Source organism: Ascidiella aspersa, chromosome 6 (assembly GCF_963924565.1).
Source record: "Ascidiella aspersa chromosome 6, kaAscAspe10.2, whole genome shotgun sequence".
NCBI classification, from domain to species: domain Eukaryota; kingdom Metazoa; phylum Chordata; class Ascidiacea; order Phlebobranchia; family Ascidiidae; genus Ascidiella; species Ascidiella aspersa.
This window is the reverse complement of record NC_139452.1, coordinates 4,949,787-4,976,860: the sequence shown is the minus strand read 5'-3', so window position 1 is coordinate 4,976,860 and position 27,074 is coordinate 4,949,787. Positions and strand designations below refer to the sequence as shown.

Below are 27,074 nucleotides of genomic sequence, written 5' to 3'. Positions count from 1 at the left end.
TAACCCGGGCAGGGTTTGGTTTGAAAAACCAAAGGCCACCCGATTAATTTATTTATGCTATTTTTCTTATGTTTTGCTTAATTACAAAAAAATCAGGGTTGAGAATTTGGTCGCCAGAGCTTAACCCACGGCAAGAAATGCAAGAGCAAGATTGGTGAAAAACAAGACTCACTCTTTTTTCTTGAGCAGAATTTTTAACAGTTCTACGCCGTGATACCCATGCTTAGAGTCTGGGTCGCCGCAAAACCACTGTTGTATACGGACCCGGCACGGTTTTCGTATAAATCTCACCTGTTCTTTGGTCTGTCCCTTCTGCACGTAATCCCTTCCCACTTTGATCTTGGGTTTGAGCAGCGCCTTGGTGAAGTCGACCACGTTGATGCCGACCAAAGCGCAGATCTTCTGGGCCACTGTGTTGTCGGGCATCGAAGCTTGGTCGGTGGATCGTTCCTTCTTGAACTCCATGTTGCCGAAAGCAAGCACAGCGCTCACAACCTTCAGCATGGCTGCAAGCAAATAGGTTTGTTTTTTTTCTTGTCTCCTGTCACTCTGTCAAATTATATTCTGTTCGGTCATCACGATTTAAATTTCTCTCAATCTCGATTAAAGCTGTGCATCAATTTTTGTTAGCTTTCGGCAGATTTTGTAGATCATTTGTAGTGTGTATTTGCTTAACACACTGAAAATCCATTAACCAAACCTGTCGATCAATGATGCAAGCAAGGCAGGGCAAAAAACTATAGCCTGCGATGAGGTTCGAATTCACGACCTCCAGCCATACCGGAAACGTCGCTCTACCAGCTGAGCTACACAGGCTCAGAAGGGAGCAAGTCGAGAAATGACCATAACGCCAATGCTGGCTACATTTTGTTAGTACAAGCAACTTCACATTGAAAGGGATATACAGTACTATATCATTCAATGAAAGATACACATACACATGTGTTTATTAACAACTGTGATGTAACCCCTCAGAAGCTGCTTTTTGACCAAAGATTACGGCTTCCGCATCATAATACTTGCTTGGTATTTTGAAATGGTTATTCTTACAGGGTTGCCACACATTTTCATGCACATAAATAAAGTCTATGACTTTAAATAATTAACCTACTATGTTTTTATATTCGACCTTTCAAGGTAGGTTACAAATCATTGCTGAAAGTCACATGTTAATTTGGTATCGGATCGGCACCGATACCACCCTAGTATCGGACGGGTGCCGATACCACTTGGCGTCGTGTATCAATTCCGATCCGATATTATCGCACATCCATCTAGTCAACTCACACTTGACGTCCTGGTGGGTGATCCCCATGATCTCCATGGCTCTAAGTGTCTCCTGGAATACATCGGTGTCGGTGCTCCCGGCAACTGTCTGCATCCCGTGCGAGATGAAGCGGTACTTGGAGATGTCGTCCAACATCAGCTCGCCTAAGGGAGGAACAAGAGGAGGATTAAACGAGAGCAAGATGAGTAGGAGGAAGAAGGGTATTAGAAAATGGAGTTTACAAGGATAAAGAGAAAACGAAGCATTAAATAAAAAGGAATAAGATTGAGGAAGATAAAATAAATGGCAACTTTAAACTTGTTTGAAACAAGAGGTGGCTTTAAAAGCAGGGATAAGTGAAAAAGTATGAGGGAAAACGCAGTGTTAGAAAATGTAGATTATAAGATGAAAGTGCAATAAGTTTAGGGAAATAAAATAACGAGCTATTTTCATTTTTTTTATTTTTGAAAACACAAGATGGTGACTTTACTTAAGCAGTGACAAAATATTATTTTATACGATATTGAAAGAGTACACCGGAAGCCTATAAAAGACTAGCTTAATCAGCGATCAATGATGCAAGCAAGGTCAGGCTAGAAAAACAACTAGTTTGAAGTAAGGTTCGAACTCACGACCTCCGGGCATACCGGAACAGTCAATTTACCAACTGATAATCTAAACAGACTCGGAGGAAAGCGAGTCGAGATACAACTATAGCACCATTGCTTGATGCATCCGGTTCGTAAAAGAACTTCATATTAATATTACAAAGGCTGTTAATAATATTACTTTGATTTTATATAAAGCATGATTAAGAAACGCAGTTGAGCTTCGACATTAACGTCGATTACTGGCAAATTGCGTTTAGAAATTGCATTTCATCACATTAATCAATCATTAAAAGTCAAACGGAACTGGCGATTTCGGCTCTCCCAAATGAAAAAAGACGACTCACGTTTGAGTTGGTCATTAGCTCCGGTGAGGAGTTGGTAGAAGATGTGGAAAGTCCTCTCTCCTCCAGCTTGCTGATGCACGCGAGCCTTCTCGAGCAAGTCTTGGGAGTCATTAGGTCAAGGAACATTACGGTAACGTTGATCAGTAATTGACACAAGGTAGGAAAACTGTAGATACGCCATGGCTGCTGCAAGGCATAGAATATCAACACGGTGCCAGATTTCTTATTTTGATTTCGACGTTTTGACGCCCTTTACAAGGCAACAGTACGCAGAGTAAAACAAATGCAGTGGCAATCTATAGTAGTATAACTGTCTGTAGCGTTTGGGCGCAAAAAACGTCCCAATGGGGTAAAAAAATGAAGAAAAAACTTAGTAAACCAGTGGTTGTTGCACTGAATATGTGATATTGGAATCACCTCGACCCTTGCAAGATAAATGTCGAAATCCTAATCAGTAACAGCAGAACAGTCTAACAAAGCGAGTAATAATTCCGGTTGGACACTATTTACAGATGTTAAAAGATGTGTATATATAAAATACATATACTATAAAAATAATGTCCTGAGAAGCTAGCTTTGCTAGACTATTTTGCTGTAAACCAGTGTTTTTAACCTTTTTAAGTGTGATGTTCCACTTTCACAGGTCCTCAACAATTTGTGAAAAATTATGTGACGTCACAAGGAAGGTAAAGTGATAATGAAAACACAAATTTTAAGTTAACTGGGGAATGGTAAAATATTTTTTGCTCGTGGTTGTGTGCAATTGAATACCTTGAGAAAATTGATCAGCCTTTTCGAACAAAAAAACTTAAATTTTATCTGATAAGAATTTAAATTAGTGTGCCTTTTGCCCTTTAGTTTTATGCAAAACAATATACGTCGTTTAGAGCGGACGGCCACTCTTTAGGCAAGTCTCAGTGGCTTATATCAGCTTTCGTGTGGCTTTGAATGGCAGTTTGCGGAGAAGGAAACGCCAGGCTTGTGCAGCGGCCCTTACATTCTGCATCCTGCCTTCAATCTTTCAATACCGGCTTCCTATTCAAGCGAAAGTGACGCCTTATTCATGTCACCAGCATTCATAGGGAGAAGAGATTGAAATAGCACTTTCTCGCTTGGCGCGAGAGTCAAATCAAGTCCACCCAAAGGCCAATATAGATAGCCGCTGCTTGCTTTCAACATTGATTGGCAAATTGTTTCGGTGCGGATTTGACAAGCGAAAAATGATGTCTGGCATATGACTGACTGTTGTGATAACCGTGTTTGACCAATCTGTTGTGATGGTTGATCATTAATCAAGTGGACTTCCACATTTTTACGCGAATTTGACGAGCGAAAGTGGTCCAGAATGGCCGAGTAAAGTATTAATGCAAGGGTCATGATTGTAATAAGTCGATTTTCTCAATGCAATGTTGCACTAAACGCGAGATGTTAAAAATCGCATTGACCCTTACAAACAAATTTTAACTCCTGGTAAGTAATATCAGAAGTCCAAGCAATGCTAGTTATCCGAGACATATGGTTTATTTCGATGTTAAAATACATATATATCGTTAGTATATCTTACATCAAATTTCAAAGATATACTGATGCAGCCTTTTCTGGCGAAATATACATTTGAGATAAGTACACATCTTTTAACATCTATAAAATATCTGGCCTTGAGAACTAGCAGTGCTGCTGTTTCTGAATACAGGTCAGGGTGGAAATGGTTTATAAATTGGAAACATCTGAAGTGCAAAAGTATTTCAAAAATTATGTCCTGAAACAATTTTACTTCTGAAATGAAAAGGCGTTTAGAAAACACACAAACAAAAAAAAATTTAGAAAACACACACACAAAAACAAACTGAGCACGTACATACATCTGGTTTGCTTATAACCGGATACAACCTTGACCTTATAGGTATCAAAATAAATCCAGAACTAGTAAACAAGCTTATTAGGCGGAAAGTTGCTTAAACGAGTATTACAGGATATTAAAGGAAGCGTAAAATACTGTCAATGCCTTTCCTGTAATATTAACGGCAAATTAAAATAAATTAATAGCACTTACGGGGTATAACAATTACTTGACCATATTTACGACGAAGCGCAGCGCAGTAACTGTATTTTTCAGCGAATAAAAGTGTGTTGAACATACATTTATGGCGAACCAACTTTGTTTAGCTTAAGAGTGGATACATAACAGTGCCGTGAACCGCTTGGGGAGCTAGTACTAGCATTAAGCGCATTATGCTTTATAGTCGTTTTGCATTGAATCTAAATACAGAGTTTAGGGCGTAAGCTCACTGTATTGAAATCAGACTCGGGCAACTAGAATATATTTTCTTAAATAGATTATAACTGATGATGTTAATCATTTACAATTTTTCACGTTCAATTTAAAATTAGAGTTTCCGAAAACTGCCAATTAAACTAGAACCGGAATTCCAATTACATTTAATCAAATCCCAATTTTTTTTTTAAACCACGTTTTTTTCGTATAATTTGAATTTTAAAGATTAGAACACCAAAATGGGCATTTTCAGGCTGTTTAAATCGCCTACTTACATCCTAATGGCTGAAATTTAATTCGGACTGAGAAACTGAAAGTCGCCGTTAGAGAAAGCAGCATTTTTGTTGTTTTGTTTTGGGCATAGAGCCATCCCGTATTGAAATACAGATTTAACCGCTGAATGGTGGTGTGTTGTGATTATAAGCTACCGGAACTCGAAATGTTGAAAATTTTGACTTTCAATCCACCGAAATTATTACCAACGTACGTTGCGATCCGTTCAACGTCAACTTTAAGCCGGTGAAAGTTTGTTTATAAACTGAACTGGTTCGAAGTAACGGAGCAAATTTAGCAGCACAGTGCACGCTTCAGTGCGGCATTTTCCAAGTAAAGCGGAAAGGCGCTCTAGCTGACGTTCAAAATGTTCGCTTTAAATATAAGCAAGAAGCATATTATTTTCGTTCGCGTAATACAACCTAAACCTTCGATATTTACGTTTATAATACCAAGTGTTCACTGTGGTATAGATACAAAGTGTATTACAATGCACGCTTCAGTGCGGCATTTGCACCAAGTAAAGCGGAAAGGCGCTTAACCTGACGTTTAAAATGTCAGTTTGAATTAATTACAAGATGAACTCTATCTTTGTGGTTTACAACATAAACCTTTAATAAATCTCTTTACATCAATAAGCGTTCACCGCGTTAAACCCTGAATAATTTTACTTCTACAGAAAGTGACGGTGAAACTTTAGTTAAAAAATCATTCCTAAAAAATGTCGGACAATTTTTTTTCTAAGATTTTCATAATTGACGTTTGACTTGCTTCAAGCAAAAACGCGATGTTTAACGAGCGAGAATAAAAACAACTTATAATGGTTGATAGCATTGTTGCGCGGGCAATTCCTCTATTTTATAGCGTAGCTGTATCTTTTTATTAGCGCTTCTAAAGTTAATCAGTCTGGCACGCCATAAACCCACAAATAAAGCCAAGTGCTTTTACGTGCAAACACACAAGGTTTTACCCCGGAGCCGAAACATTCGCTGCTGACGTACCGCTGGCGCTTATGAGGTCACAATCGGAATGTGGCCATATATGGCGAGCGTGGTATGCGGCTCGAGTAGGTGACAGTCACAAAACTAACGACCGGCGATGCCCTGTTTTTTTGGCAGTTTGTTTTTTGCGAGGCCTCGTTGGCTGGAATTTAAATCGCGTTTGCACAAATCATCGCGGATCTAATTTTCTGCGAAACGAAAAATTTATTTACAAAAGTGCGACACCTATGTGTAGTTTACATACGTTTGTATGTCTTCGGTCTTATTGTCTTATTATCGGTAAATAAGTGCGCGTTTACGACACCATTTTAAACATGCTTTTGGCAAGCGGTAAAGTCTCAAACATGGTTTCCAAAATAAATAGCATGATTTTATAGTCGAATTAGCAACGATTAATTTTAAATACAGTGACAGTGCGACATAAGCTAGTTTTCGACTGAAATTATTCTAGGATAGTGCATAGAAGGTTTACCGTGATGTTTATGGGTAAATTCTAAAAACTAAATGTTTACCATTATTGGAGCAAAAAAAAAAAAAGTTGTAGTAAGACGTAATAAGAATATCAAAGCCCACACAAAAGTAGAAGTCAGTTTGAACGTTTCGAATAACTCTTTGTTCATTATTAACATCAGATGTTGAAAATAAATAAAGAGTTATTCGAAACGTTCAAAAAGATACCTACCGTACTTCTGTATGGGCTTTGATCTTCTTATTACGTTTTTCCAACATTGAAAACCAAAATCTCGCGTTTAGAACCTGTCAAGTGATTAGATGGCTTATATTGGGTTACAATAACGCTCCAGTAAAATGTGCAAAGTCAGCAATATAAATTTTTTGCCTATAAAACTATAACTACGTTGTGGTGGAAACGACGAGAGAGAAAGGTTTTTTAACGAGCGGTAATCAATCATCGCTGTGTAATTACGTTTATCGTGCAAGGAGAAACAGACGCAGCGAGGTATGACCATAAAAGTTGGCAAGTGTGGGCATTCGGTGATCGACTCGTACTTGAAGCTAATAAGTGCGCAATTAAACCGATTTAATTGCCGATGCGGCCCCGTAGTTTGCTGTTGACAGGTGCCTTTAGCAAGGACAACTCATTAGGCAAGTTTTAAAACGCTTGCTTGATATAATTGACATATTTCGCTGTTTTTTGACGTTCGGCAATAGCTCATGCCATTAGCAATCCATCATTTGTACACTAATAATGACATCAAGCAATCGAAAACAAAAAAACATAGCAATTATATCGAATTCTATATTTTTTGGTTGATATAGGCTACTTTTTAGAAAAAATGACCAAAAATAGCAGTAAATAACGACTAAGGTCATATCTGGATTATTCCTTATTTAAAAATGTTTTTTTCTAAAGCAAAATTTTTAACAAATATAAACATAGTCAATACAGAATTCTACCGTTGCATGTGTTTATAAACAAATGACATTAAGGGCGCACGCAACACATTTGGTTCAAGAGTTGAACAGGCGGATTTGACTTTTAAAGAAGGTCCCATCAGAAAGAGAACTTTTGGCATTTCAAAAAGGCTATTTTAAGGGGAAAACGCAACATTTCGCCGTTTCCTCCCACGTAAAGAACACGTCTTTAAACGCAGCACTCTTAAAGAGACGTTTTTTTTTCTTAAAAGAACAGACCAAGCATACACATAGCAACTTATGTGGCATTGAATTCCAGCAATACCAATTGACAACCTACTTTTTTAACGGCTTGCTATTTTTGGCAGGTACAAGTGCTTGTTTTATTTTGGCCAATTACTTTATCAGGTGATAAATGGTGGTTGAAGAGCCGATTAAGGTTTAAGAGCCGATTAAGATTCCCTTACAAGGACAGAGTTTACAGGACAAGGATGATGGCAACAAACACCATTTTTTCTTTCTGTATTCATATTTCAAAACTTAAAAGGCCTGTAAATGGAATTCGGGTATGTTCTCATTATTATTAGATGCGTATTTAGACCTATTTGTTAAATTCGCACTATCTAACAGCCACGAGCCTAATCTATACCTTTTTTTACCACGAAGCAAAAATGTGGAAAGAGCATTTAGCATTCTTTTAATTGTGGGGTTTGCTACAATGCAAAAAAGTTCGGTTGTAACTTAAAAAAAATAACTTAATTATAAAAGGTGGAAACCCGTCTTTTAAAATAGCCGTTTTGAACCTGATTACGTCGTTGATTAGTTGATTACGTAAAATGTTGCAAAGGCAAAAAGGATACAAGTTTCAATGTTGGCTCCAGCGATGTATCCTGAAGTATCGAAGTTAATTCGAATGAATTTACCCTGAAAAAATAAGAAGATAGGTAAGAAATTGAAGTAACCTAATGTTAAATTGCAATCCCATGCTTTTTGCAACGATTAAAATATTTATCGTGACATGATAGAGTAGGAATGGTGGAAAAATACATCAAGGCTGATGATAGAGTAAAGTTTTGCAAATCGCAAAACAATGCTTCTACATTACTTTTGGCTTAACAAAGTAGTAGTTCGCCTAAAACTCAGTATTGTTGCGAAATGTAAAACTTAGACAACACACAATTACAGAAAGGTCACGTTTCTTGATATAAATAGCCGATTTGAAAATATGCGCACCACTGCACATAAAATATTATGCATCAAGGCCAACAGTTAACAGCACTGTTGTTTTAGTGCGGACTTAATCTCTTTTAACATTATCACCAAGTAAAAGCGTAAGGTCAATCGTGGCCGTGGGCATTTGCTTTTGTCAATAGGTGCCGAAACATGTGCATTGCAAACTCATCTTTTTCTTGCTTCTCGGTGATAAACTGATCAATTTCCGGCTGAGAGTCTTTTCTTTTATAAAGTTTTTTTTTTTTGGGATTTCTTTTTAGGAGATCTACTGGTTTTATGTAAATGTCATATTGATATTCATAATTGCATAGGTTTAGATTTTCATCGATTTAAGGGGCATTTTTTTAATAGTTTCACCACGATAACGTGAACGAAATTACACGTGAATGTGTATTTAATATGGTGTTCTACCAGCAGGGCGTCTTGCATTATTCAGAGGACTGATAAGCTTCTATCCCCAACAACAGTCTATCGTGCGTTTCGCCACATAGATAAGGCTTTGCACGAGGAGCGTACTTCATTGTTGAATATACGAGGCCGTTAATTAGAGTATATACGGAAGGCGTGACTCAATAAAAACGTGATTGAATGCTTGCCTCGAGTTAGTAAACTGCAAAACGCGAAATTCAAGTGCTTTGTTTGATTATTGTCTTTTCATAAGGTTAATCGGCAAAATAAAACGCTTTATAGCAAAAAAACTCTTGTAAAATTAATATTTTCAACAATTTTGTGGTAAAAGAGTGTCGGTTATTTGCTTAAAGAGCATATAATTATATATTATATATATAGGTTGATTGCGTTTAATTATTGCCATGTATTTATAAACTCCATAAACAAGAATGAGTGAAAAGGTCTACTAGAAAAACTGATCTTCATTACAATTTCTACAATGCCTGGCGGATTGTTATTCACATAGCAGTGCATTTTTTTGAAACATACGAGACAAATGTATTTACATATTATTTTTTTATCGGAAAGCATTTGAACGGTAAGGATTCAAATAGCAACGTTTCTTTTTATAATCTCAAAAACACAATGTTCAAAATAAAAGGGTCACTTTTTTGTTAAAAAATCATTTTGAATAACGAATGGCCAATGCCAGGTACTAAGGTACGGCTCCGTGGGTGGTCATCACTACTGCTAGTGTACCACAATGGTTAGGAAAGAACAAGACAAATTGTTAGTAGGATGTCCCGGTAGGTTCGTACAGTGGATTAAAGGCGGGGCAGCTACTAAGCACTGAGCAAACATTGTCAAACTTTGCACAGTCCACCTATTTCCCCCGTTTGCCAGGTATTTTTAACTTGCAGTCTTTGTTGGATCAAGCCTGCTAACCGTGCTTGTGCAAATTACGGCTTTGCAAAACAAATATTTGCCTTTCTTAACGATGCTAAATGCAAAACGTCCGAGTGTGTACGTTACATATAGAAGATATGTTATTTTGTAGACTTTTTATGGTTAAAAATCTTTAACGCGTGAGGCATAATGATTGGAGGTTTTAGTTAGACAATAGTAGGAAGTAGTTACCTTTTCTACTGTTAAAAATGCATAAAGAGTTATTCGAAACCTAAAAAAATTTAGCTTGTTTATGGGTTTGGATATTCCTATTACGTATACAACATGAATATCTTTGATTTGCCTTTTTTAAAGAATTTTATTTGGAAATATCGACATTTTATTTTATGCAGAAGAAGTCTTTGTTTACCAAGTTCACCATAATTGAGTTTAATTGATTAAATTTTCACCGAAAGCTTGACAAGAAAACAACTAATGCCATTATAAAATCGACGTACTAATACCAAGTTGTGCAGTAGTGCATAATGTAAAACACTAGTAATGGGTTAGGGGACGGTTGAAAATTACGTCAGAGTGTTATTTAGAAATCTGTTAAGGTTCATTGCCAATTCTCAAAACCCCAGGAGACTTGCCAGGAGGACTTACCAGCTGTCTGGGCAAGAACGCCTAGCATATTGCAACACGAAGTCCTTCACTGTTCAATGTCAATGACATCATCAGGACAAAGTGTAAACAAGAAAATTTAATATATATTTTTTGAATTTTCCTAAGTAGTTAATTGATTTCATTTTAGGCCATTCACATGAATGACTGATTGAATTACTAAAAAACAAGCATGTCAATGTCCATTTTCCAGCGTTTTTGCCTAGTTGCCAGTTTTTTAGGCTGTTTTGAAAAGAGTACGAACTTGTTAACCCGATAAAAAATAAGTATAAACATGAAAATTTTTACAATTTTTGTTTAATATGCAAAAGTGGTTAACTGATTTTACTTAGTCTTTTGCATGAAAGACTGATCAAATTAGTGAAAAAACAACAACAAGTGTGTTAAAGTCAAATTTGCCTGTGTTTTTGACTGAGTGCCATTTTCTTGAGTTTGTTATAAAAACGTGTGCTGATTTGAAAAACATAGTGTTGATTCTAAAGACTACGTGAACTTTTTTTTAAAAAACTCTTCACCTATAGGACAAAGCTACATGTTAAACTTAAATGAAAGGTAGACTTACGAATCTGGAAGAGTTGTCGTTCTTGACGGTCTTCGCATTTCCGAACGCTTCCAGAATAGGATTTGCTTGCAAGAGCTGTTGCTCAAGCTCTCCCTGTTTTAGTTTAAACACACAAATATATTGGATTAAAAAATGTCATTCCAAATGATTCTAAGCAAATTTGAAAAACTCATTCCAATTGATTCTAAGCAAATTTGAGAATAGATTTAAATCTTAGCTTTGCGAATTTGCAGCAAATTTAAAAATGTTGATGTAAATGTCACATTAACATTGGCGAAATAACAGCGATGGGCATTATTCATATAATATCGGATATAGTGGTAAAAAGAGTTTAGCATGCCAAAAAATGTGATGTGACATGCCTACACAATCACAAAAGGTGCTAGATTAAATTGGGTGAAAATTGGAAATTGAAGGCAAAACTAAAAGTGCATCATACACTTGGGTACACTTTGCACAAATCTGTAATGTATCATAACAATGAATCTTAAAAGCAAAAAAGGTTGATTTACTTTTTGATTTCTTAAACAAGTGACAGCGTTGGAATTATAAAATGAAAAATCAAAGAACTAGTACACAAGCACCTATGTTTTCTTGATAAATGTGTCACCAATCAATTTCTTATTTCAAAATGATAGTATTGTAAGTACCAGATGAAAGATGATTTTATTGGGTTAAATAAAACAAAACAAAGTTTGTGCAGTTGTTAATAAGTTTCACTAAACAGCAAATCAGAGCTATTTGTGGTTTTAATAAACACAAAAAACAGAAAATTCAACCATGTTATGTTAGCAAAAAAACTTAAAAGGTCCACCAAATCAAAATTCATGCAATTTCTATAAAAAGTTTAGGAGTAGTTTCGGAAGGGTGTATATGTGAAGTAATATGGTAGTATGTAGGCCCAAGAACATGCAAATTTGGCTCTTTTTGTTGTTTTTTTACTTACATAGGCCAGTCCTTGATGCTGTTTAAAAAAAGATAGAAAAGGGTTCCATCAGAAAATTTTTCCAAATTGTTTTTATGGTTTAGTGCTAGAAAAACTTCAAAAAATTTCTTATGGTGGGGAAACTGGGCTCTACAGAAAAATGACTTACAGAGTTCTAAGGCAGTGGTGAAGTTGTGTATACAAACAGTTTTAGTAGCCTAGCTGTGAATCAAAAAGCATGGAGCAGCTATCAAGGATGTACAATTACAACGACCAAAGACATGTTACAATGATAGGTTAGACTGATGACATTGAGAAACACACACTTGACAACACTACTCAATTACAACAAGCAAGTTTGACAACTGGTGTTAGGGCGTTTTTTTGGCTGTGTATAATTGATGGTGCTTAGCTCTAAATAGGTAGTTTTGAAATTATTCGTCACAAAACCAAAAAAAGCCTTATAAAATGTTTTATGATTTTACCACACATGGTATGGAAGTATTGCATTCTGACTGATAATGAGTGTTAAAAAAACACTACTTTAATCCCGAATAAAGCAGATGTGACGTTAAAACATCAACCAATCTTCATGTATGCGATGGACTCTTGGAAGTTAATGCCAATATGACAGACGTAATAAAAGTACAACATCAAGCATCCAAGCAAACGACATGTGACAACAACGAGACAGATTTAAATGTTTCGAGTGCGAGTGCGACAGTGTGACTAGCGAAGCACATCTCACGCGACACGGAAGATAAACACTCTTTCGGCGTTGTCGCTTTTGTTTTCGCTGGGTGAAAATGTCGTAGTGGATGCTGCCGCGAAATGCTTCGTCAGGATCCTCGTCAACCCGTAAGATTGAAAGAAAAAGAAATTCGGTTAGGAAGAAAAGATCTGCGATATTTTATAAAACCTGAACAAGAACGAAAAAACAAAAAAAGTAAGAAGAAAAGGGTAGACAAAAAAGTTGAAACAATTTTGAAAAATAGGGTGAAAAAAATTTCAGTAAGAGTACTGGAATATTGAAAAATACTGAATAATAAAAAAAGGTTGAAAGAAAAACGGTAAATGTAAAACCTAAGAGTAAGAAAAAGGAGAGCAGAAAAAGTTCTAAAATATTTAACAAACTCTGAAGAACATCTCGAGTTGAGAACCACAAAAGCTTCAATTGAAAAATATCTCCTAACATTACTTTGTATGTATGTTGCAACAAAAACCCATGCTTTTAAATAGTAAAAATTACCCTTTAATCCAAAAGTTAACACAACCAAATGAGCATGACAATTCTTGGAATTCAATTTTCAAAACATTGCACGTAAAAAGACACCACTTTACCACTATGTGCGTCAAATTTCAACACTAATGAGGGAAGTCGAAAAAATGTCCCAAAAAATGTTTTCTAACATTTGTTCAACTGTGCAAAAAGCAAATAGGAATGCATTCAACCGTTTTAAAACATCTAATCTCTGCTGAATGAAATGTTCCACTTTACTGAAAAAATAGCCACAAATTTTATCATCTTGCAAATGCTTACCAAAATAGAAGCAAAAAATGCAAAATTTATAACTTTCACTTGGTTATTTAATGGATATCTTGTTCAAAAATCCGAATTAATATACTTTCAATTTAAATAAACTTCTAGAAATAACCGAACAATGAAGAATTGTACAAAGAATTTCACATGCAATATCAAAGTGAACCCAAAACTGGTTTGGGAAAATTACCGATTAATTAAAAGTGTGTGTGTGTGTGTGTTTTGTCTGTCCGTGAGTGAAGAAATAGAAATCTGTGTCATGGAATCACCAAGCCACAAAACACACCAGGCAACAAAGAAAAAATAATACAGAGCTATTTTGATCGAAAGAATTTAAAAAAAGCAGAGAATCATCAAATTGTTTTCGTTTCATCAACTAATCACAAAAAATCAAAAGTCCAAAAAGACGGAGTGTCTCATATACGTATATAAAAGCATTCTTTTCCCACCGTACAAAACCTGGCTTATTTTTTCGGTAAAAAATAATAAAAATCTGAGTATATTTTGTTGCACTCGCCTGCTTGTATTCCTGGGGAGAAAATAGAAGGTTTGACACAAAAAATATTTAAACATGAAAAAACAAACACTGGAAGGGGAAACCTTTTATAGGATTGAACAAAATACATTAAAATTGTACTTTAAAAAGTAAGGTCTGAAAATTTACAAAAATGTATTTATTAAAAGTTTTTTTGATGTGATGCCTAGTATATGGTGAGAGGTCTGTTTATCCTACAGAATTCAGTTTTGAGGAAACTTAATACAAGAAATCTCCACAGCATGAAATTTTGTTAAATCTACTTCGCTGTTTTTCAATAACAAATAAAAACACAGCTAACATATAAAATAAAACGTTAGATAGAAGAAAGGTAAACAAACCCAAACTAAAGATATTTATCAAGTTTAGCAGCGGCATAGTTGAATAAATGCTTCTATTTATCCTTTTCAAATAAACTTGCCAAATGATATTTTCAGTTATTGCATTCTCATACTCTGAGCGCCGCCTTTGAATTTCTTGCAAAATTCAACAGGCCAGAGTTTCGGACGCAAAACTTTTTTGCAGGAGATAACAAACTTACGGAGATATCTGGGGGATAGTCGAACATACATTCGTAGACAACTTTCAAGGGCAAAAGATAAACAAGATTCTACAAGCAAACATTTCACTCAAAAAAACTTCAGTAAAGAGTTTTTTGCTTAAAATTCAACAACAACAAAAAAACAATTTTTTAAGTAAACTTACTGGTGCTCCATGTGCCTTGGTGCCCTTAGGAGAGGCGGCGACGTGTGCAAGAAACTGAATCACCTTCTTTGTATTTTCAGTTTTACCGGCACCAGATTCTCCTCTGTAAAGGAATTGTTCACATTTTAAGTATTTCTAATACATTTTTGATTCATTGTAATTTTTTACATTTTTATTGGTATTTCTCAGTGTATTTTTTATTCATTGTAATTTTTTAGAAATTGCTAAAAAGCTCTTTTCTACGTTCCATATATATACTGTACTAATGTTCTTTTTGTCAATTTTAATGTTTGAAAACATGTAGAAACAGCTACAGTATAAACAAGAAATGAAAAATAGAAAAAAATGTTTGGGAAGACTTTGATTCAATTAGGCACAAATATTTAACTTTACTTATAACAATTAAGGCAGAGCAACTAAACAAACTACATTCAAAAGCATAACAGCTTTGTGGTATACACAGATGACCTATCCTTTCAGTTATACATTACCAAATTACAGCAATTATACCACACCAAGATCCTTAATGGGTGCAACATCAATGAAATGAAAGTCATAAAGAGAATTTAAACATCTTAGTCACCTGATGGCAGGTAGAGCAAACTCAAACGAACCCAAGTCAATATAATACAAACATTAACATCATCCTTACAGCCTGTGTTGTTTAACCAATAACCTACAAGGTTTACACCAGTTTGTTGGTTTGTTAAATAGATGTTTTAATCACTTTAACTAAATCCAGGTTATGTAGGCAATCATCACAAATAAAAAGTTTTGTTGTTTTGTTAGTTAAAATGAAAGACATTTTAACAGCCAATTGTTTTTTTCAGATGACATAGTAAGTTTGTAGAGGGTAAAAATTTTTAATGGTTTAGTAACTTTTTTGTTTTTGGATTTAATAGGTCATTGTGTCATATTAGTAAGCTCCATTAACAAGTTTGACTGACATTAATCAATTTAACGCTTGTATTACAATGCAAGTAAGTAATCCCAATTCCCATAGAACTACAGGTGAATATCAATGCTTTAATCGTGATTACATGCCGCGATATAAAATAGCAAGTAAAGGAAGTTAAAAAAACAGGAAAACCGGACAAACAATCTATGAGCTGTACAGTAAATGGAAGGCACACTTGTGTTTTGGCGCTTAAGCGAGCCTAGCCTTAACGAGGCCCGTCTATTCAGCTATTTCAGCTCAGTCGAGGACTCTTGAATAGCATCGATTACGTCATGATGCGCGGCGAGGCGCGACGGCGCGTGGGCCAATCAGAAAGCAGTTTGTGACGTTCGCAACGCCGGCTTGCGGAAAAACGACAAGATGCCCAAATAAGGAGCGGTGCTGGCTGGTGCGCCAAGCTAGCGTGCTTAAATCGCGAATGCGGACGCAAAGTCAAGGTTTAAGGCGTCGGGGAAGCAATTTTGAGAAAAATTTGGCGGCTGGGCAGGTGTACGCGATCACAACGGGATGTTTTCAGGGTTTTTAGGCGTTGTTTTAGCTGCTAATAGACATTGTCGGTGATAGGCTTGCGATAAAGGGCGGGAATGTGGCTTCTTGCATTGCCACTCTAGCGCAAAGTTGAAAAAACGAGGGTATATAATGGGAAAGAGTCAAACAACCAAACCTTGGCCAAACAACGCTTTATTTTGGGATTTAACGTTATAACCGTAATGTGTTGTAATTTTACCAAACTTTCACCGTGTAGATAATAACTTCACCGTGTAAATAACTGATCCATAAACAAGACTCTTTGCCAAACACAAATCACAAACATGTACATTGTACACACAGGACACAGGTGTATTTAGAGGTTTATAATACCGGCAACAATACGCAAACAGGCGATATTGTGTTGACTAAATGCCAACCGAATGCTACAAAACACGACAGCTTCCTCGTATAACTTTATACCAGAACCTGTACAGCAATCTATAACGCCAGTACGGGTTATATTACAAGTACGTTAGATGAATTGAGACAATAAAAGCTAGCGGTTTATTTATTTAACTGTGTACACAACAACCACGCAATCGTTTGAAGTTAATTTGGTCGTCTTTCCTTAACGCAATAGCCCCACGCTGTGGCTTGCAAACACCAGAATAGCAGTTTATATACACCACGCCGAAATCGGGTTCAATTGCAACCATGTCGACCTTAAAAGGGGCGCTCAAGGGCATTTATGGCGATGGTCAAGGTCACCGTTGGAGGCGCAGTTGCTTGAGAAAGAGCTCAGCAAATTTGAGGGCTGCGAATAGTCACTGGACGCTAGTTTTGTCACACAGCCACGAACCATCATTAGAGCAAAGACGCGAAAGGTCGTTATTTTGACGGGCAATTACAACATACAAGCGGCGAGGGAATAGAAGGACTTACAAGCTTCACACGACCCAACCTTTTAATGTGATATCAGGGCAACGTTGCAAACAAACCAATACTAAGGTCCCCTGAGCCCTCACAAAGGGAAAAAGCCTTACGTTCTTCACTAAGCCATGCTTTTTGTCATTTTCGCAAACGGTTTTAAGTTGTACTCTTTTTCGTTTTTTTTTTTAGTTTTTATTTTAGTTTTAAGTTACAGTTTTTTTTCGGTTTTTCAGTTCTAATTGTATTAGAAATAAACATGACGGTGACCAGTGTTGTTTCGGCAATGTAAACGTTCGGCGTGCAAATATAAATGAGCAATAACTCGTAGTCGAACTATGTATTTAATGTCCCAGTAAATTGCCTGCATTGCAAGGCCAAATTGTGAGACGGGGACCAACAAATTCATGGCTGGATTTGTGTTAACCTGCCACTTAGAAGAGTTTTCACAGAAGGGCAGCACTATGCTGTGCAAGTAAATGCAACATTGGAGGGAAAATTGCACAGCATCTCGACAACAAAATGAAGGTTGTGACGACAGCAATTTGTTATGCAATGTTGTGGGCGAGCAATTCAACCCATGTGACATGTGAAAAGAAATCGTTATTTATAAGGTACCTGGTATATACTTTTTAGCCTTACAACAAAACAACCATATTAAGTGCCAAAAAGCCGAAAGGGTGAAAAATTTGAAGCATAATGGATGGAGGTTGTGGTTAGACGTGGTAAAAATATCAAAGCCCATACAGAAATAGGTAGCATTTTGAACGTTTCGAATCTATCTTGGTAAAAGTAACTAAAGAGATACTCGAAACGTACACAAAATGCTGCTTACTTTTGTATAGGCCCCGATATTCTTACAGAGATTGAAAAAAACTTGCAATTTCGAATTTCTCGGGCCAGCTTCAATCAAAACAAATCAGCAACAAGGCGGCGGCACGCGCACGTCAAACGGAAAGACCGAACGCAGTCACGCACTCAGGGCTGCGCACAATATCGAAGCGGCGCACACGAGAGACGAAAAAATAGTGGCGCCGGGGCTATGATGTCGTTTCCGGTAACGTCACTTCCCGCAATGAGCGGCAGCGACTGAGCCTTTCTGGCTGGCGTTGTTTAGAGTTGTGTGATGGGCGCACAACAATGTGGCAACGCACTCTTAGAAAACACGATTGTGAGTCACGAATGCGCTAGAGGGGATGGAGGGATGGAGGGGATGGGGGGGGATGGGGGGTGATGTACGCCCATTATTATTGACCGACTGATGGGAAAAAGTTTCATGAAAAACCAATGCAAAACACCGATAACCGTTACATTGTTTAACCCCGCACCAAAGTCCTCAATTATTGGGTAAAAGTGTGAAAAAATGTTTTCTATACTTTTTAGCAAACTCAATTGCTTTACCTAGTAAAGCTAGCAAACTTGACAAATCTGTTTACGGTTTAAATGTGTTAATGGTTTGAAATCAGCGATTTTAAGTATCAAAAGTGGGAGGCAAAGCATTCAACTTTTGTTATATATATCTACTTAAAACAATTTTCAAAAAGGTTATAAAAAAGACTAAACTTTTTTGGTCGCTCAGTTTAAAAACATTTCAGACAACCACAAAATTGACTTTAAATCATTGCGAAGCCCCGTTATAAAAAAAACGTCCATTTTTGCGACAGCCGCTATTGTTATTGCGATGATATCACCAGGTCCTTATTGTAAAACGACAAATGTCTCAAGTCCTTTCGATAATTATGTGTCACACGGATGACGTAACACACATATAGGGCCAAGAATTCGGCTGCGCAAGAATGTTAAGTAACTATCCAAATACACCTTTAACTAGTCACGACACTACGGCACGTTGCTAAAACATATTTGGCTAAACAGCAATTAGCTGTTTGGGACAATTGTCGAATAAAAATACTAAAAAATTCAAAGAAAGGCGTTTTTCCGGCAATTAGTAACATACTAATTAGCTAACTGTGTCAGAAATGAGATACGTGTCTGTAATTTGGGATAAATTGCGAAATATCACTCATCAGAGGCCAGTCAAAATTCTAATTAATCAATAGTAAGGTATTTTTTAAAGCTAATTATAACTTTAAGAAAGCATACATTGGCTGGGTCAAAAATATTTTCACCAATTAAAATGATTTTAACGAAGTAATCAGTCCAAAACATAAAATATCAAGTCATATAGCTTCCGTTTGCTGTATTTTACCAAAGGCCAGTCAAACTACTAATTAACTAATAGTCAGGTACTTTTTAAACGTAGTTAGTATATCAGAAAATGTTGGCTGGATCTACAACATTTACACCAATTAACATTATTTTAACGGAGTAACCAGCCTTAAACAAGTTCTTCGATCATAAAGCTTCCGTTTGCTGTGTTTTATCAATGGTCAGTCAAACTACTGATTAACTAATAGACAGGCAAATATTTTCATGGTAGTTAGTAGATTAGAAGAATAAACCGACTGGGTAAAAAAAAATACCAAATAATATGATTTTAACAGGGTAACCAGTCCTAAACAATCAACGTTCTGTGATCATAAACTTCCGTTTGCTGTGTTTTATCAATGCCAGTCAAAATACTAAATAACAAATAGTAAGGTAATTTATTTTATGGTAGTTGGTTTACCAATGAATGATTTTAACAGGCTAATCAGCCACAAACGTACAATATAAGTACTATGATCATAAGCTTCCGTTCAATCAATGTATAGTAGTATAGTAAGGGGGCCTCCTATAGCACGCGGTCGCAGCTTTTTCAATTTTCCCAAGCAAAGAGATGATTGGTCGAATTACGTTCCCTTGTATCGAATAATGGCCCTAAACAAAAGGTCTGGGTCGGGCGGGCGAGCCTCATCTATTCTCAATTCTGCCACTCGAATGTAGGCAAAGAGTCGAACGCGGCCATTGGACACAAAAGAGACACAATCCACATTCCTTTCATGCGAGCCTAGCTTCGTACTCGGTGCTAGGCTGACAGACTCAAGGCTATGGGAGACTGTAATCTGGCGTTTCGGCTTGGGATGGCTAATATTATCGAAGCGGAGCGGATAGCATATCTTGTGTATCGGTGGCAATCCGATATCAGATGAATATGTACATTTTAGACACGTTTTGTGATCCAACATAAAGTTTTTTTATCTTGAAAAGTAAATTTCTTGAAAAAAAATCGAAGATAAATAAGCCTCCCAAAGCAAAAACAAATTTTGACGTAATCGCTTAGAAAGGATACCATTGCACGTTCAATTTGAATTATTTCACCATAGTATTAACTGATCAAACGGTTTGTATTTTTGGCCATAATTTTTGGTTTTAAATTATTAATTATCGGGTATTTTATCTACGAAACTAAAATTATTTCAATATACCGTACTAAGGTCGACTTCAGGAAAAAGTATTTGGCAAAAAAACGGCAAACAACTGAACGATATTTCTGCGTCTAAAACTACAGAATACCAAAAACGATTCGCAATGTTTTGGAAGTTTACACGCGGTTTCTAAATCGGGAGTTTGGCATTAAATCAGGTAGAATATATCTGGCGACGAAAAATTGATGGTTTTTCTCCCAAAAGTGAATCTTTTTGAAGGCAAGACGCGGCGGTGTACAAGGGCTAGAATAACAGGAGTGTTCGGTACCTTTCATCGCCGTTTAAGCATGACATTTGCGAGTTGCCTACGCTACATGAATTTCGGCCGGATAATAAAGAAACACGGAAAACCCGCATGTCTTTTATAGTAAACTTCAGGTAAAAAGGGCACAAAAAGATGGGTAAAATGATAACCAAGACGTCTAGAAGGGAAAAACGTACAAAAAGCGTGGATAAAGTTACTTAAACGTTTTTTTTAACAGACAAAACAAACTGCTCGATAACGGATAAATGGACAAAACCACAGTAAAGCAGCAATGAATATTCGTAAAGCGGCCATGATAATACGTCAAGGATAAAAACAAATAAATGACATAAGCATTCTTAATTTTGGCCATCTTCTTTGTAATTGTCATTAGCTTAAAATGGAATTTTACATCAAAACACGATTTGGAAATGCTAAACAGCTAAATTTCGTGGCACTATCAACCGACTGGCCCTATTCACTGGTGTAAAAGTTAAGAAGCTCGTATGGCGATCTCCGGAATGCAGAAACAGGCGATGGAGCAGCTTGTAATTATGCGAACAGTTACTCGGTTCCGGACCAGTTTTATCGCGCAAAGCTACGTTTTATGACTCAAGACTCGATACAGGGCTCGCAACAGCTGCTGCCAAAAATTTAACTACTTACCACAACAAAGTCTTTAAAATATCAACTTTACAAAACATGCCAATGCAAAGATAAGCGAACGCGTTTGAATGTTTTACGTAAAAATCCTACTTTTTTGGAAAGCTGCATTGACTTAACAACGCTTTGAATTTAAAAAGAAATAAACACATTATTCTGGGCAACGTTATTTATACCCAATGCGACTCGAATGTATTTTTTTGCACATTTATACCGAGTTTGACTTCATGTACCGTATTTTACGGACCATAAGGCGCAATCTAAATCCTTTTTTTCTCATAAATTGATCGTGCGCCTTATAGCCCGGTGCGTCTTATGGTCCGTACAATACGGTATTTTGTACCTAGTCTGATTTAAATGTTTTATCGCAACAGTTGTTCGGTATTTTACGATACAAATGTAAAAAAACGTCCTCAACAAATAGGTATTGGCAGAAATAGCGCTACACAGGGGAATAAACTTTACGGGAGTACACTCTGCGTTACCAAGAAAAAACTAGAACGCACTAAGCACGCGCTATATGCCAGATCGCTGTTAAATTAAGGCAAGAGTAGAGAAAACACGCCCGGGGGTCAGTTTTGCTCGCTCGGTCGTTTCCTGCAAGATGCAATACATCACTTCGCCCTCTAAAGTGTCCCGCCAATCTACCGTAAACAACACGACAAACACACCGCAACATACTCGTAGTGTTACCGGCCTATGACGTCAGACCACCCCCAACTATCTGTGGGGGGGGGGCAAATACGTCACGCTTGTTTGATTACGTGTCGGGAATGTTTGATTGCATAAGTTTACCGGGGCGCTATATAGCGTATTACCTTTCTAAAAAGTCCTACAATGTGATGTTTTAACGCTTTAAATTTTGGTGTTGACTATATTTTAAAAGTTTTGCGGAAGCGGTATATTTTGGTGTTTTTTTTTACATATGCAAGGCGAGGTGAAAAGGTAATTACGTTTGTTAGTCCTACGATTTTGGTACCGGGCTATTTTAACCTTTTTTTGTTCACTACATCTAACGAAAGCAGTTTTTTTGGTGTTTTTTACATATGCACGACGTGGTGATAAGGTAGCTCCAGGAAGGCTAATTAATTATTTTAGAGCTGGTAAAACTGGATAAAATAACTACACGTTGGCCACAAAATACTGTTTCACACATTATTATAAACATAAATATGATTATTGCAAAAATTGCTGTTTTACGCGCCGCACGGGGACACCGAAGTTTACAAGGCAAAAATGAAAAGTTTAGCCGGCAAACAGGGCGCAATATTTGTCAACAGCATATTTGCAAACACACCGCCGCAAGTCGTAACGCCCGCTATGCAATCCTAGATTTATAGAGAGGAAGGAAAACTCTGCGGTGACATTGCGGGACGTTCAACACTGTGCTTGGTGTTTTGATAGGACAAGAATAGCACAGTCTGCTACAATAGCGAGCTACCACGTTTATCTTGTGCCTTTGGATGGCGCTATTCGCTTGCTTTGATGCTCGTCTAAACATGCGCGTTAAAAGATCGACATTCCGATGGCCAAATAAGGGCATTGGAAATCGAAATCCGCACCGCTTTTATATAGCGTTGGTGAGATTTTTGTGGCTATAGGAGTACACAAAAGTCAAGTGGTGGAGTTTTTTTGGCAAAACAGCCGGCGATCGGGTTTTCGTCACTTAAAGCCAGCAATACCCCCCCTTGAGATTATTTTTTCTTGTCCAAGACACAGAGAACGTAATATGCCTTTCCTTGAGAATATTGATAAAAAAAAAGAATGTATGACCAAATTGCACCAAATGAAAATAGCTATGCTTTAAATAAATTGATTGCTTGCAACATATACCAACTGATAGTGCCAGTTTATAGGTTACCTACGGCTACAATACTAGTTACCCACAAGAAAAAACAAACCTATTTTTGTAACCTATTGAGCCAAACGAATATCATTATTAGTTAAACCCGGTAACAACTATGAGGTTTATCACAAAGATTCCAACTAAGCCAACAGCATCTTCATGTTGCAATAACACTGGGGCAAGCCACATTTAAGGAGCACAGCAAACACTCAAAGCCACAAATGATGTAATGCAGGGGTGGGGAGAAACAAGCTCAAGGTATGGCTAACACCAAGGCTCATGTGGAAGTTATGTCAATATACATTACTAATTGCTCATTCAGCAGAATAGCCAATGTTATTGGGACTTGTAATCAATTATTACCAGTGCAGACATATAATTTATACAGTAAACACTGGCCCTCCTTGTAAACAAATGTTGAAACAAACATGTATTTACCTCTGTATAAAGAACTAGACAGTTTCTTTTTAAACACAAAATGTAGATATTTTACTCTAGCTTAAAGGTAGGAAACTGAAAGTGATTGGTTTACTTACGTGCAGAGAATTGACTGATCCTCCCGATCTAAAAAAAGAAAAAATATGTTTACATTCAAATGTGTTTCAGGTTACTGATCACAGGATGTCAATGCACCCACACATTACACATATGCTCCACTTGTTTTGTTGGGAAATATATACCAGGCACAATCATAGGAACCACCCACAGAGAACTAATTGTTTTTTAGACTTCTATATTTATTAACCCTTTTTTTCGAAAGAATAATTAATTTTGAGAACAACTTTTTAAACAATAAACTAAAGATATTCTTTCAAGCCAGGCTAGAAAACAACTAACATGCGGTGAGGTTCGTCTGGTCATACAGGGACCGCAGCTTTAGCACCTGAGCTACATATAATTTAAAAAGGGCTGGACCACAATTGTTGTACACGTATGTGTGTGCATCTTCCATTGAATACCGTAGGGTAGGGTTTACTAAATATACCGGGAAATAGTAATTGCCCTTTACTTTAAAATGTTAAATATTTTAAAAGGAGCTCATCTACATATTATTTGATTTATATTTAGTATTTCACAATTTTATGCTAAATATGGCAACCTTTGTTTTAACCAAACTGGTAAAAAGTTTAAATAAATCCCAGTAAAAGTGCAAACAATCAATCTATGTCAATTAGGAAGACCTGTACCCATTACAGCAAAGCGTAGAAGGCCAGACTGAATTACTTTATCAGTTATTTATCTAGGCACACCTAAATCTAAATAGAAATTTAAATTAGGAAGAAATTAAAAAAGCCACCATGCAAATAGAGCATAATGGTTGAAGGTTATAGTAAGACGTAGTAAGAATTTTAAAGCCCGGTAGCATTTTAAACCTTTGGAATAACTCTATCTTCATTTTTACAAGATATAGATGTTGAAAATCAATAAGGAGATATTTTAAATTAAACCTACCCCTGAATGGGCTTTGGTATTCTTATATATAGACAAGGTTTAGCAGTTTCTTCTTAAATGTTTGTTTTTTACGTACCTTGAAGCATGCTTCTGTAGGCAGTGTCTGTGATGGCATAGACGTGGGGTGGCACCTCGTGCCTCTTCTTTCCTTTGTACATGTCGATAACCTTCTCGGTGTAGATCGGATAGAACTTGTAGGGGTTCACCACCACACAGAATAATCCAGAGTATGTCTGGAAAATAAACACAAGACATGATCACCATTCACCTGTTCGTCAATTTGCTGGGCCAGCTTGATTTTAATTATTGTTTTATGCAATTTTAATATTGTTAAGTAACCTGTTGGCAATGTATTTTGGACATTTTTGGTTAAAATTTGGCAGAAACAAAATATGGGCCATGTTAGGACAAAGATGTTGTTTTTGAAAATCTTTTCTGATGAAAAATATTAAGCAACATTTTTCCAATAATGATGAAGAAAATGTGGATTACTTACATAGATGAGCCCAGAGTAGTATCTGTCCTTAAGATTGTGCAAGACCGATGCTTCGTTCAAGCATGTCATGTCGGCCATATCCTCAACCTTCGTAAACTTGGGTGGGTTCATTTTCTGGACGTCGTTCTTGCTGAAGGTCACCTTCTTTTGGCTTTCGATCAATTCGACGACGACCTCGTCACCTTTGTCGGACTTGAGGCTGGCCGCTTCGAATCCATTATCTTTGGAGGGCACCCAGACCAGTCTCTTCTGGGTCCAGTCGGCCTGGCGCGCCGGGTCATTGATGATGTCTTTGTTGACGACAAGAAACTGCATCTCTTTATCGTCCATGGCGATAGGTTTTTGTGTAAAAAGTGCAACTTAAATGGCAAAGAAAAACCTCATCCAATAAAGCAAAACTAAAACTTCTCTTTTCGGCTGCAATAACAAGGAATAGCGATGATTCGATTATAAATCACACTTAAACAAATTATTTTAACTAAGCAAAAAAGGAGAGTATTGTTTTTACATTTTGTTAAACAAAAATGCAACACATCAATTTATCACTGTTTAACTCAAGGTCAAGGTTAACATTTTGGATTTTTTATCATTTCATGAGGTAAAAAAGCGACATTTAATCAAAGTGGTTAGTTTCATTCATTGAGAACAAGTGCAGGCCAGAGAGCGGTTGTAGATTACAGCATTTATCTAGATATATACCAGAACAATATATGTACACACTTGAAAAATCAAATTGCTGAAAGTGCAGTCCGTAAAACTTTTGCAAGATGGAATGCAAACACAAGACTATATAATCTGGGGCGTTATACATTTGTAAATATAGATAGACAATAACCGGGTCTTTATTGTTATTTTTAATTTAAAATATGTTGTTAATGCCGTTAAAATCGTGTTTTTTTTTTGACAAAATACAAAACAGTGCCACCATTTTTTTCTTTGTGCTTTTATCTTTCTGCCTGACAGTCAAATGATCAAATGTCATCCTTATCTTTCGCTCCGTGCTTCAGAATCCTTGTAAACTCGACGTAATCAAAGTCGCCGGACTTCTGGTTGATCGGTGCTTCCCTGTACATCTCGTCCACCTGGTCATCATTGTATCGGTCACCCATCGTCGTCAAAAGCTCCCGGAGATAGTCCTCGTTAATCTTGCCGGTGCCGTCCTCGTCGAAGCACGCAAATGCGTTCCTGATAACCTCTTCGGGGTCGGTGCCGTTCAACTTCTCACCGAACATCGTAAGGAACATTGTGAAGTTGATGGACCCATGGGCCTCGCCGCACATTTCGTCAATATACTTATCGGTGACCTCTTTTCCGAGCGAGGCCAGCATGTCCCGAAGGTCGTCCTGGTCGATAAAGCCGTCCCGGTTTTGGTCGATCATGTTGAAGGCCTCCTTGAACTCCTGGATCTGCGCTTGGTCGAACATAGCGAAGACATTGGAGGTGGCACGCTGAGCGCGCTTCTTGGTCGTCTTCTTGGTTCGCCGACTCGACATTTTGCTTATCTTACAGCTAACCTCAAAAAGCCACGTTTTTAGAAATTATGTTAGGCTTCTGTATAATTGTTTGCCTTTTTTATTTATTTGAAACTTAGCTGTTTTATGATAAGTGGACGAGGGTCTAGAATCCTACCACTTATTTACAGTAACAAAACGAGTTGTCAAAAATAAATTGCAAGGAAGAAATAGAATAATAATACTTTACCCACCCTAAACCCCAAAACATTGCACCTTAACCCAAACCAATGTAAGCAGTATAAAACACAGACAAAAATCTGGTAGGATTCTAGACAAGCACTGATAAATGCATAAATTAAATTTTCTTTCGTTTAAATTTCTCAATTTGTTGTTTTTAATTATGATGTTAAACTTAGTAGTTTATATTGAATCAAATGATACAAATTTTCATTCGTTTTTACAACATAGTTTAGTATGAATTTGAAACCTTTATCCACAGATCAATATTTTATTAGGTAGGTATGACTTATGACCATTGATATTTTGATTGGCAGGTTAATGAATAATTTATAGTGAACAAATTATGTAAAA

General features: G+C 36.8%; 2 protein-coding genes across 4 annotated transcripts in view; both read right to left on the bottom strand.

The window, feature by feature from the left end:
* LOC146139304 (myosin-10-like) overlaps nt 1-25,361 on the bottom strand; it is a 52,931-nt gene extending 27,570 nt beyond the window's left edge. Inside the window, exons 1-11 of one of the 3 annotated variants that reach the window (XM_083392379.1) lie at nt 25,030-25,361; nt 24,610-24,766; nt 23,618-23,645; nt 14,605-14,707; nt 13,882-13,893; nt 11,846-11,863; nt 10,900-10,992; nt 8,006-8,069; nt 2,223-2,321; nt 1,288-1,431; nt 292-506 (exon numbers count right to left, since the gene is read on the bottom strand). In XM_083392379.1, the coding sequence (XP_083248505.1) occupies nt 292-506; nt 1,288-1,431; nt 2,223-2,321; nt 8,006-8,069; nt 10,900-10,992; nt 11,846-11,863; nt 13,882-13,893; nt 14,605-14,707; nt 23,618-23,645; nt 24,610-24,766; nt 25,030-25,359 (1,263 nt within the window). In that variant the 5' untranslated portion in view covers nt 25,360-25,361. The remainder of the gene's footprint in view (nt 1-291; nt 507-1,287; nt 1,432-2,222; nt 2,322-8,005; nt 8,070-10,899; nt 10,993-11,845; nt 11,864-13,881; nt 13,894-14,604; nt 14,708-23,617; nt 23,646-24,609; nt 24,767-25,029) is intronic. The other 2 variants (XM_083392380.1, XM_083392381.1) reach the window with 2 other exon arrangements.
* Nucleotides 25,362-25,447: 86 nt separating this feature from the next.
* LOC146139303 (myosin regulatory light chain 12A-like) lies at nt 25,448-26,539 on the bottom strand. Its single transcript, XM_083392383.1, has one exon. It carries the CDS (start codon nt 26,520-26,522, stop codon nt 26,001-26,003), a length of 522 nt encoding a protein of 173 aa, XP_083248509.1. The 5' UTR covers nt 26,523-26,539; the 3' UTR covers nt 25,448-26,000.
* Nucleotides 26,540-27,074: the final 535 nt, after the last annotated feature.